Source organism: Oncorhynchus gorbuscha, linkage group LG14 (genome assembly GCF_021184085.1).
Source record: "Oncorhynchus gorbuscha isolate QuinsamMale2020 ecotype Even-year linkage group LG14, OgorEven_v1.0, whole genome shotgun sequence".
NCBI classification, from domain to species: Eukaryota; Metazoa; Chordata; class Actinopteri; order Salmoniformes; family Salmonidae; genus Oncorhynchus; species Oncorhynchus gorbuscha.
The window spans coordinates 22,687,958-22,700,069 of NC_060186.1; the positions used below are offsets into that span (position 1 = coordinate 22,687,958).

Sequence of the window (12,112 nt, forward strand, 5' to 3'; positions counted from 1 at the left end):
AAGACAGAGACAGCAGAGAAGACAGAGAGAGCAGAGAAGGCAGAGCGAGCAGACGGAGACAGCAGAGAAGACAGAGAGAGCAGAGAAGACAGAGAGAGCAGAGAAGACAGAGAGAGCAGAGAAGGCAGAGCGAGCAGACGGAGCAGCAGAGAAGACAGAGAGAGCAGAGAAGACAGAGAGAGCAGAGAAGACAGAGAGAGCAGAGAAGACAGAGAGAGCAGAGAAGGCAGAGCGAGCAGACGGAGACAGCAGAGAAGACAGAGAGAGCAGAGAAGACAGAGAGAGCAGAGAAGACAGAGAGAGCAGAGAAGGCAGAGCGAGCAGACGGAGACAGCAGAGAAGACAGAGAGAGCAGAGAAGACAGAGAGAGCAGAGAAGACAGAGAGAGCAGAGAAGACAGAGAGAGCAGAGAAGACAGAGAGAGCAGAGAAGGCAGAGTGAACAGACGGAGACAGCAGAGAAGACAGAGAGAGCAGAGAAGGCAGAGAGCGCAGAGAGGACGGAGAGAGCAGAGAAGGCAGAGAGCGCAGAGAGGACGGAGAGAGCAGAGAAGGCAGAGCGAGCAGACGGAGACAGCAGAGAAGACAGAGATAGCAGAGAGGACGGAGAGAGCAGAGAAGGCAGAGCGAGCAGACGGAGACAGCAGAGAAGACAGAGACAGCAGAGAAGACAGAGAGAGCAGAGAAGGCAGAGCGAGCAGACGGAGACAGCAGAGAAGACAGAGAGAGCAGAGAAGACAGAGAGAGCAGAGAAGACAGAGAGAGCAGAGAAGGCAGAGCGAGCAGACGGAGCAGCAGAGAAGACAGAGAGAGCAGAGAAGACAGAGAGAGCAGAGAAGACAGAGAGAGCAGAGAAGACAGAGAGAGCAGAGAAGGCAGAGCGAGCAGACGGAGACAGCAGAGAAGACAGAGAGAGCAGAGAAGACAGAGAGAGCAGAGAAGACAGAGAGAGCAGAGAAGGCAGAGCGAGCAGACGGAGACAGCAGAGAAGACAGAGAGAGCAGAGAAGACAGAGAGAGCAGAGAAGACAGAGAGAGCAGAGAAGACAGAGAGAGCAGAGAAGACAGAGAGAGCAGAGAAGGCAGAGTGAACAGACGGAGACAGCAGAGAAGACAGAGAGAGCAGAGAAGGCAGAGCGAGCAGACGGAGACAGCAGAGAAGACAGAGAGAGCAGAGAAGACAGAGAGAGCAGAGAAGACAGAGAGAGCAGAGAAGACAGAGAGAGCAGAGAAGACAGAGAGAGCAGAGAAGGCAGAGCGAGCAGACGGAGACAGCAGAGAAGACAGAGAGAGCAGAGAAGACAGAGAGAGCAGAGAAGACAGAGAGAGCAGAGAAGGCAGAGCGAGCAGACGGAGACAGCAGAGAAGACAGAGAGAGCAGAGAAGACAGAGAGAGCAGAGAAGACAGAGAGAGCAGAGAAGACAGAGAGAGCAGAGAAGGCAGAGCGAGCAGACGGAGACAGCAGAGAAGACAGAGCGAGCAGAGAAGACGAAGTGACTGGTAAGTGGTCCCTTGGTGTGGCACAGTTTGAGCAGATGGTGGATGAAATGCATTATGTAAATGTAGTATGCTTGTTTTTTCAACTACTATTCGCTACTATGCAAATAAATTCAAAACGACCCTTTCTCAAATGACATAGCTAGTGAATTCTCTTTCTGCCACCTGTTTGTTCACACTGTCACTCACCCACCATATTTCTCTTCTAGATGAAAACCATCATCACATCCATTAGGTGGCGCTATATGACCACAATAATCAATTAACTCCAGGAAGGAATCCTAACTTTCGCTCTCAGGTACCTGTAAATGGACTGATGTCAATAGGGGACAAGTCCCCTCATGTTCCTCCTCCCTGTGAGCTAACGTTTACACCCGAGGGCCGCTGCGGCTACACTGACCTCTAAAGACAGTAACGTAGGTACAGGAGGAGCAGAGGTGGCAGGGTGTCAACCAATCAGCGAAGAGCTTTATATGTAACCAATGAAGTTTAGAACAACTCAGGTTGGGGAGCGCAGGGATGAAGAGCGCACCGGCGGTACGTTTCTTAACGATCAAGTCATGGATGTAATATCACCTAGGTTACCCTATCCCGTGGTGTGTAGCACTGCTATCGCAACTCACAGAGAGTGGAAGTAGCTCGAAAACTCTAGTGAACAAAGACCAAGGAATGCGCGTCTCTTCTCTCCGTTCGTGTTTCTCTGATGCAAGTGGCAGGTGAGCTCCGTTGGTGCCCCGGCTGTGCTCAATATGCCCATGGCCATGACAGGCGCGGGAGGCTTGCAGTGCAGGCGCAACAGTAAACTAGACTCATTTCTCAAGAGGAACACCGAGCGCGGGGTGTATGAGCGGATCCGCGCCTATGAACCGTGCGTGGTGGTCTCGGAGAGGGTGAATAAGGTGTTCATGCATGTCGTTCTCAGTGATGAGTGTGTGTATCTGGCTGAGTACCCGCCGCGCACTCTCACAACCGCGGTCGATTTCAGACACATCCGAGACATCGAGCTGGTAAGGACTGCCCAGAGAGTTATGATATGTGTTGGGACATAAATACAATGTTGGAATATTGTGTAATGCAAACATCAAACACTTTAGTGATTTCTATGACTTGCCTTTATGCATAATATCTATTTTTATTGGCCAAACAACAAAAGCCATTCTTGTTTGGCTTGACTTGTTTGGACACACACACACACACACACACACACACACACACACACACACACACACACACACACACACACACACACACACACACACACACACACACACACACACACACACACACACACACACACACACACACACACACACACATAGGAGTTATTCCTGATTCGTGATTATATACTGAACATACTGTATGTCATTTGACCCATTCTCTAATTCTTTGTTATCTCTCTGTTTGACCTTTGTATAATTAGTGTCCGGTACTGTCTGCCCTCCCTACCGCCCTGGGCCTGGGCTAAGTATAGTGATAGGAAGCTGTGCTGCTGATCCTGTCATGTTAAGCCCTATTTAACTGCTTATGGCAGACACAGTGGCTTTGATAGCCTGACCTATTGATAGCCTGGACAGAGGCAAGCATGATAACCATGAACACAGGCTGAGGAGACCCGAAGAGACCTCACTACCACACAGTGTGAGGATGAGATCAAATTAGACTGCAATGTAGCCTGAGTGGCAGTCTGCTTTGTGTTATTATTCAAACTCCTTGACACTCATTGGATGAGATCATTTTGCATTGCCCTGTGACCAATGGAATGGTTTAAATGATCAAACTCCACCCAGCCGGGGCACCGGGCGATGCAAAATTAACTTGTCCATTGTCATGACAAATATTTGCATTATAGCACAAACAGACTGGCTAGAGAACATGGGGCCTTTGCTTGAAAATATGTGTGGTGTGTGTTCCTCTTTTTTTATCAAGGAGAGGTGTTTTTTTACTACAAAAATGTGTGACTAACGTGTAAACATGTGGGCAGAAGCACATGGAAATTGGAATAGAATACAATAATAGACAGCCTCTAGGTTATAGGTCAAGGGTTAGGGCAAGGAGTTTTTCCTCACCACAGCAATTCATCAGAAAAAACTACTCTGGGCGCTGTACTTTTAGTGACTGTTGGCCCAAAATAAGTGACTGCAGGCCCAAAATAAGCTGGAAATGATTTAAGCATGGTAAATTAGTGTTATTACCTGGCCATTATTACCTTATGTCACTGGTTTCCAGTTTACCAGTGTTTCCCATCTACAGTTAATGCTGTTTGAATTAGCTCACCCTGCCTCTTTCTCACAGTATAGTCTGCCAGTCCAGAAAGGGAGAGAGAGTGTGTACAGTATGTGTGTTTGTGTGTGTGCAAGTGTAATCCCATGTGTTTTTGTGTGTGGGTGTTTTTGTGTGTGGGTGTTTCTGTGTGTGTGTGTGTGTGTGTGTGTGTGTGTGTGTGTGTGTGTGTGTGTGTGTGTGTGTGTGTGTGTGTGTGTGTGTGTGTGTGTGTGTGTGTGTGTGTGTGTGTGTGTGTGTGTGTGTGTGTGTGTGTGTGTGTGTGTGTGTGTGTGTGAGACAGTCAGTCAGTAACCAGAGCAAGCTGTTTCCTGTGGCAGAACCAGGAGGAGCAAAGCTTCTGCAAGCCAGTGCGGCTGGGAGACTGTCCTTCTACTGTCTCCAGATATTGTTCCCAAATGGTGTCCTCATATATTGTCCCGAGAGACCGTTCACATTCACATAATGATTCAGATTCAGATGTAACCTACTGTCCTCGAAATGTCATCACAGCTCCCAAGGACCTCCCAGAAACAATGATGCTTAAACAAAGTTTTAATGAGTGATCACTTCTCTGATCACTTCTCGGATCACTTCCGTCAATGATTCTGCTCCAAATAAGACAGCAGTTCTGGTCCTGCTTTCCAGGTCAATGATCTACCAGAGTTCCTCAGTGGCCGGGACCGGGAGCGCTCGCAGCACATTCGTGTGGTCTACGCCACTGCAAAGCCATCTGGGAAGAAAAATGGTCTGCTCAGAGGAGAACCTCGCGTTGCTCCCATCCCCTCTCCTCGCCAGCACTGGCCCATCTCCCCCTCCACGGAAGGTAAAGAACAACTGATTCTTTTCTCTCTCTCTCTCTCGCTCTCTCTCTCTCGCTCTCTCTCTCTCGCTCTCTCGCTCTCTCTCGCTCTCTCTCTCTCGCTCTCTCTCTCTCGCTCTCTCTCTCTCTCTGAATCACGGTATAACAGGTAAGTTACACCGTAAAGGGGTTGTCATGAATTTCGTATAACAGTACACCTACTGTAATATACTTGGTAATGAGACACAGTACAATATCATACAATTTACTGTATTATACTGTAAAAACAAAAGTAAATGCAAACATAATTGGAATGAAGTAAATTAATGAATGTATTTTACTGTAGGGTTGTCGCTCCATGTCATTTCAGAAAGCTACTTACACCCAGCATCTCAAATTGTTTTGAAATCACTTATGTAGTTAGGTATAGATAAGATTAGCATTCCTGCTTTATTTTGTTGAAATATAATTTGATTTCTGAGAAATTATCCCTGTACACTTGTGGGAATTGGCCTATATGGATAGGGCTAAATTGTTGAAAGGGAACAGTTTGGAGATAATGGGGAAATGATTGTTATTTTGTTGAGCATAGGAAGGAGTCATAAGTGCATTCAGATGTGTACCGCGGCAAACTTTCTTCACAATAAGCAAATAAACGACCCAGGATATGACATGTCGTCTTGTAACAGTACATCCAACATAGTGATCGTAAATGTTTCCATTGTATATGACATTTGGAAATGTGACGTCCACATTTGGCTTGCTTGTATGACATCAAAGCGGTATTTATTATAATCCTCAACGTCTCATCTTTCAAAATACATTGCGTCCTCCTAATTCACTAAATCTCCCTCACTCAGACAACAAAACATTTGCAGGGAGGGAATAGGGGCAACTTCTATTCACACGCGGTGCTCAAGTTCAGAACGTCTGTCAGTCAAAACCCATACAGTTACTGTGAAGCTCAGAGCCAGAACTCTGACGTCATGTATACGTTCCAATTAAGACGCTTATTAGTGCCCAAATCTGCCATTTTCAACCCATACAGTATACGGGTATGAGTGTAAAGGGCTAAGCTATTGGATTGCACCCAATTGGTCATTTTCATTTAAAGGATTGATATAATATTCAATAAATATAGTACCAAACATCCGATTTGGACCAAACTTCTACCTAACAATGAGTAAGACATGATGAATCCCCTCCCCCCAAAATCTAAAACCACCCACTGACCCCCCACACCAATTCTTCTCAAACAACCAGTAAATAGTATCAGTTCTTTATGTCTGGCAAGTAGTATGGAGCTGCGGCTCAGTGTAATGTTTCTTCATACTATGTATTGTATTCTCAGTGAATTTGTTGATGCTTGTTCAGAGAAATGAGTCATTTAGGTTGATAGGTTTATCATCATGCATCCTGATATTATCAGTGTGAATAAGGTGTGACGAATTCTCCCCCTCAATGTTTACGGGGTAGAAAATGACATACAGGGCATTCGGAAAGTATTCAGACCCTTCACTTTGACCTGTTTCTTGCATTACAGCCGTATTCTGAAGTTGATTAAATCGTTTTTTTCCCCTTCTCATCAATCTACACACAATAACCCATAATGACAAAGGAAAAACAGGTTTTTAGAAATGTTTGCAAAAAAAGTAATAAAACATAACTGAAATATCACATTTACATAAGTATTCAGACCTTTTACTCAGTACTTTGTTGAAGCACCTTTGGCAGCGATTACAGCCTCGTGTCTTCTTGGGTATGACGCTACAAGCTTGGCACACCTTTATTTGGGGAGTTTCTCACATTTCTTCTCTGCAGATACTCTCAAGCTCTGTCACGTTTGATGGGGAGCGTTGCTGCACAACTATTTTGAGGTCTCTCCAGAGATGTTCGATCGGGTTCAAGTCCAGGCTCTGGCTGGACCACTCAAGGACATTCATAGACTTGTTCTGAAACCACTCCTGAGCTGCCTTGCCCCAGTCCGAGGTCCAGAGCGCTCTGGAGCAGGTTTTCATCAAGGATCTCTCTGTACTTTGCTAAATTCATCTTTCCCTTGATCTTGACTAATCTCCCAGTACCTGCGCTGAAAAACATCCCCCACAGCATGATGCTGCCACCACCATGCTTCACTGTAGGGATCGTGGCAGGTTTCCTCCAGATATGATACTTGGTATTCAGGCCAAAGAGTTCAATTTTGGTTTAATCAGACCAGAGAATCTTGTTTCTCCTGGTCTGAGAGTCCTTTGGTTCTCCCATCTCCATTGGGTTCTTGGTCACCTCCCTGACCAAGGCCCTTCTCCTCCTATTGCTTAATTTGGCTGGGCACCCAGCTAGTCTTGTTGGTTCCAAACTTCGTTCCATTTAGGAATGATGGAGCCATTGTGTTGTTTGTGACCTTCAATGCTGCAGACATTTTTTGGTACCCTTCCCCAGATCTGTGCCTCAACACAATCCTGTCTCGGAGCTCTACGGCAATTCCTTCGACATCATGGCTCGACTTTTGTGGGACCTTATATAAACAGGTGTGTGCCTTTCCAAATCATGTTCAATCAATTGAATGTACTACAGGAAGACTCCAATCGAGTTGTAGAAACATCACAAGGATGATCCATGGAAGCAGGATGCACCTGAGCTCAATTTCGAGTCTCATATCAAAGGGTCTGAATAAGTATGTAAAATATTATTATTATTATTTTTTTTTTTACAAATATGCAAAAATGTCTAAAAACCTGTTTTAGCTTTGTCATTATGGGGTATCGTGTGTAGATTGAGTTTTTAAAAATAAAATTCAATTTTAGAATAAGGCTGTAACGTAACAAAATGTGAAAAAAGTCAAGGGGTCTGAACACCTTCTGAATGCACTTTATTGGTTTCCTTACCCTGTAAGCAGTCTATGGACATGGGGAGTTAATTTGTTTGCTAGCCTCCTCTCCTCGCCTCTTTTTGAAAAAGGTCAAAGGTAATCGAGTAGCGGAGGCAAAGATAGGAAACATGGAAACAAATGCACTTGTGACTCTCCTTCTCCATTTGCATGATATAAGGCAAAATTATGTTTACAGGGCTGGAATCCTGAAGTAAATGCGTAAAATGATAAAAACAAATGTATCTAGTTGTGAAGACATTTTATAGAGAAAAGGGTAAGTAGCGTATCGTTTTTTAAATGTTTGCATGCTTTTCGCCTTCGAGAAAACGGCTGATTCAAAGGGGTGTGGCGGATCATAAAACACTTCTGCGCTACCTTGCAAGGCTGCCCGCCGAGATGGCATCCCTAGACGTGTTTTCAAAGCTTACGCAGACCATCTGGCTGGAGTGTTTATGTTTCCGTTTATGTCCCCACTTGCTTCAAGATGTCCACCATTGTTCCTGTACCCAAGAAAGCAAAGGTACCTTAACTAAATGACTATTGTCCCGTAGCACTCACTTCTGTCATCATGAAGTGTTTTGAGAGGCTAGTTAAGAATCATATCACCTCTACCTCACCTGACACCCTAGACCCACTACAATAAACGTCCCGCCTCCATCCACAGATTACGAAATTGCCATCACATTGCATGCACACTGCCCTATCCCATCTGGACAAGAGGAAAACCTATGTAAGAATGATGTTCATTGACTATAGGTCAACCTTCAACACCGTAGTACCCCCCAAGCTCATCATTAAGCTAGGGGCCCTGGGTGTGAACCCCATCCTGTGCAATCTGGTCCTGGATTTCCTGATGGGCCGCCCCCAGGTGGTGAAGGTAGGAAACAACATCTCCACTACGCTGATCCTCAACACAGGTGCCCCACAAGGGTGCATGCTCAGCCCCCTCCTGTACTCCCTGTTAACGCATGACTGCGTGGCCACGTCCGTCTCCAACTCAGTAACAATCAGTCTGTCAATTTGTCAGTCAGTCAGCCATGGTTGGTCTGGTTGAGTGGTTGACTGTGTGTTTGTGTCTTTGTGTTGGGGGAGGGGAAGGGGTGGGTTCTGAACTGGCAGTTGCTGGATGAAAGTGGCAGTTGTAGTTGGTCGGTGCTGTGTCCAGGGTTGGTGCTGAGATCGGGAAAACCTGGGTTGGTGTTGTATCTAGTGCTGTGGACCTGGGAGAAACAGGAACTGGTGCTGGGTTGGGATATGTAGAGGGAAGGAAAGACAACGTGAGGAGCAAGCATACACACAAGGGATCCCTAGACCCAAAGGTCAACTTTAAGGTTTAAGGTAATTTGATTTGGTTATTCCAAAGATCATTACAGTTTAAAGTGTTCAACAAGTTAAAATTGAATCCATCACTAATAAAACATTCCAAATAGTAAACTTTTCAAACAATAAGTTATCAATTCAAATTAGGCAAAAAAAACACATGGTCATTCAATCAAACAAAAACAAAAGCAATCAATTAATAATAAAACAAATCAAAATATGTCTATTCAGTCAGTCAGTCAGTCAGTCACAATGTGTCTTTGTGTTGGCGGAGGGGAAGGGCTGGCAGTTACTGAAAGGAATTGGCAGTTGTGGTTGTTCGGTGCTGTGTCCAGGATTGGTGCTGGAGTTGTGGCTTCGACTGGGTAAACCTGGGTTGGTACTTCTGTTGGGGATGGGACTGGAAGTTGTGCTGGGTCCCGGACTGGAGGTCAAGGGTAGGTGCTGGGTCTGGTGCGGGGGACCAGAATCAAACAGGAACCGGGAACTATGTCCATAGGCCTGGGCTGGTGTTGGAGCAGGAGCAATGCGGAGGCAAGGCGGGACGCTGGAAGACCGAGGTAGCAAACAGGACCCAGACCCACAGCTGTCTGGGGAAAAGCCTTTTGTTCGGTCTGTGTTGTCAGGGTCATGATGATGGGTTAATGTGGGGAGGTCCAGGTTTGGTGTTGGCCATATCATTGCAGATTTGTATGAGAGCCTCTTGCAGGTCATTTGTGTTGGGTGGTTCTTGGCTCTTCACTGGCCTTAACATGCCTCCCCACTGACTTCCTATTGAAACCCTTTACTGTTTTGGTGGTGGGATGGGTGATGCTGGGAGGGGTGAAGGCGGTTCGGAGGGTCCGAGGGGTCTGGACTGAGGCTGGCTGGTTTGCTGCTGTGTGGGATCGTGGGCCAGAAGGACTAAGGGGTGTGGATCTGGGTTGCTAAGGAGCAGGGGGAAGAGTCAGGGGCAGAAGGGGGTATGGTCAGGAGCTGTTGGTGGTGGTAGTGGGGAATCAGGGACAGTAAGGTGTAGGAAGGAGCGATCAGAGAAAGTAATGGACTGGGGGGAGGGGTATGGTGAGGGGTCTGGGGTGTTGAGTTTGCTGGCGTCTGGGTTTAGGTTCTGGAGTGGTCATTTGGTCTGGTGTCTTGTTGGTCTGTTGTTTATCTGGTCTTTTCCGTTTGGTAATGTTTGTCCAGTTTGGGTCGTCGTCATCCTCTAAGAACTGGAGTTGTGTGGTGAGGGGGTCTTCCGGTTGTATGACCTCTCTCGAAACCGGCTTCACTTTGACCAGGGGTTTGGCGGGGATGGAGGTGGCAAGGAAGGGATTCATTGGGGGTGCAACGTTAGAAGTACCTTCAGGGATGGGAGCTGTTTCTGACACGTCTTGGGTGGTTGTGGAAAGGTCTGGGTTTTTGTTGCTGTTGTCTGATGGATGGGGTGGGGGAGTTGGTGGGTTTGCAATTTGGGTTGGTGGCATTAGCCCTTGCCCTGCCGGTGCAGGACCTGGGTAGGTTCTGAAGAAATGGCCCAGTTTCCCGCACAGGTTGAAGGGGCATTGGAGGGGCATGTACGTGGACTCATGTCAGGCCGTGGTCAAGCCACTGTTACCCTTCCGTTTTATCCAGAACTTCAGGCATTTCCGCTGGACCTGAAAGGCAGCACCAGCCACGGTCAAGCCACTGTTACTGCCTCCTGGTCCGTCCAAAGAAAAGGATAGAAAAGGCCTCCCAAGTGGCGCAGCGGTCACTATAGACCCGGGTTCGATCCCAGGCTGTGTCGCAGCCGGCTGTGACTGGGAGACCCCTGAGACAGCACGCAACTGGCCCAGCGTCGTCTAGGTTGGGGGGGGGATTGGCCGGCCGTGATGTCCTTGTTCCATCGCGCTCTAACTACTCGTTGTGGCGGGCCGGGCGCATGAACGCTGAGTTCAGTCACCAGTTGTACGATGCTTCCTTCGACACATTGGTATGGCTGTTTTCTGGGTTAAGCGATCAGTGTGTCAAGATGCAGTGCGGCTTGGCAGGGTCGTGTTCCGGAGGATGCATGGCTCTCGAACCTTCGCCTCTTCCAAGTCCGTACGGGAGTTTCAGCAATGGGGCAAGACTGTAACTTTCCATTGGGGAGAAAGCAAGCATAGAAAATGTACACCAACCAGAGTCATAATGCTAACTTTAAGGTTTAAGCCTTGCTGCCACTTCAATCTGTTCCCTATAAATGTAAAAAAGAAGGGGCACTATAACCACATAACGGTTAAATTGATACAGCATTCTCACTCATGGGTGCACAAATGTAGCCTCTTACAAGGCACACCTCAAAATATGTTAATGAGCCAGAAACAAGCATACCATGCACCTGCTAGTGGTCAAAAGGTTTTTGGAGCTCTAAAGATGCGGTACTGTATTCTGTGGGGTGGAAGTACAGTACCTTTCGAAATACAGCAATTCTTTCCCCGCAATGCACCATCATTTGTCTGCTGCAGTAAAACAATTCTAAGTATTCTACTGATTCTAATAGCCCAAATTACCGTATAAATGACCGTTTTTCATTACATTGCTGCTCTGTCTGTCATACTCCAGCCTATCTGCACCGTCAAATCCTCACTTCTCTCTGCTGTAAGCTTCTTAAACCCTATAGCATTGACATACCGTATGTTTGCTAACATAGAGGTAGTCTCTCTCTCCCTGCCATGCATCCACCTGCCCTACAGCCAACGGCCTGCCCTGACCTCGGTTAGGCTGCCTTTGGCTGGATTGGGCTGCGTGTGCCAGGGGCTTACCTGTGTAAGGGTTAGGGCTATGAGAGTTAGGAGTTTACTTATCAGTGAAAGTGTGATGCTTAGGCACTTACACACACACACACACAGGAATTCACATTATCCTCTCTGACACCTCACTGTCACTGTTGCTACATTCCCAAAGCCTGTTCTCTCCAAAGAGATGAGAAATTCCTTCTCCACACACCCTCTCTCTCCCTCCATCTTTTTTCTCTCCTCTTTCCCTCTCTCTTTTTCTGTTTCCTCTCTCTTTCTCAGCCTCCATCTGCCTTCCTCTTTCTTTTTCAGTCTACCTTCCTCTCTCTCTCATTCTGCCCATTCGACAACTGTTTCCCAGTTAAGTATACATTACCGGGTCTCATCAATGTAAGGGCTTCCGTTTACATAGAGTGATCTCATAAACCTCTCTGCATCCTTCTCCCCTGTCTCTGTCCCTCTCACTCTCCCCCTACTCTGTCTCTCTCCCCATCTCTCTCTGTCTCTCTCACTCTCCCCCTACTCTGTCTCTCTCCCCATCTCTCTCTGTCCCTCTCACTCTCCCCCTACTCTGTCTCTCTCTCCATCTCTCTCTGTCCCTCTCACTCTCCCCCTACTCTGTCTCTCTCCC

The 12,112-nt window shown here is 47.0% G+C and overlaps 1 protein-coding gene across 4 annotated transcripts in view; it reads left to right on the plus strand.

Annotated features, from left to right (window-relative positions):
• The first annotated feature begins 1,943 nt into the window (after positions 1 to 1,943).
• The window catches only part of lg14h12orf56 (linkage group 14 C12orf56 homolog), a 29,103-nt gene continuing 18,934 nt past the window's right edge, over positions 1,944 to 12,112 (plus strand). For all 4 annotated transcript variants that reach the window (XR_006831871.1, XR_006831872.1, XM_046299309.1 and 1 more), the window contains exons 1-2: positions 1,944 to 2,503; positions 4,404 to 4,581. Coding sequence is in view for 2 of the 4 variants with exons in the window: in XM_046299309.1 (XP_046155265.1) it covers positions 2,246 to 2,503; positions 4,404 to 4,581 (436 nt within the window). In the remaining 2 variants the exon portion in view is untranslated. The remainder of the gene's footprint in view (positions 2,504 to 4,403; positions 4,582 to 12,112) is intronic.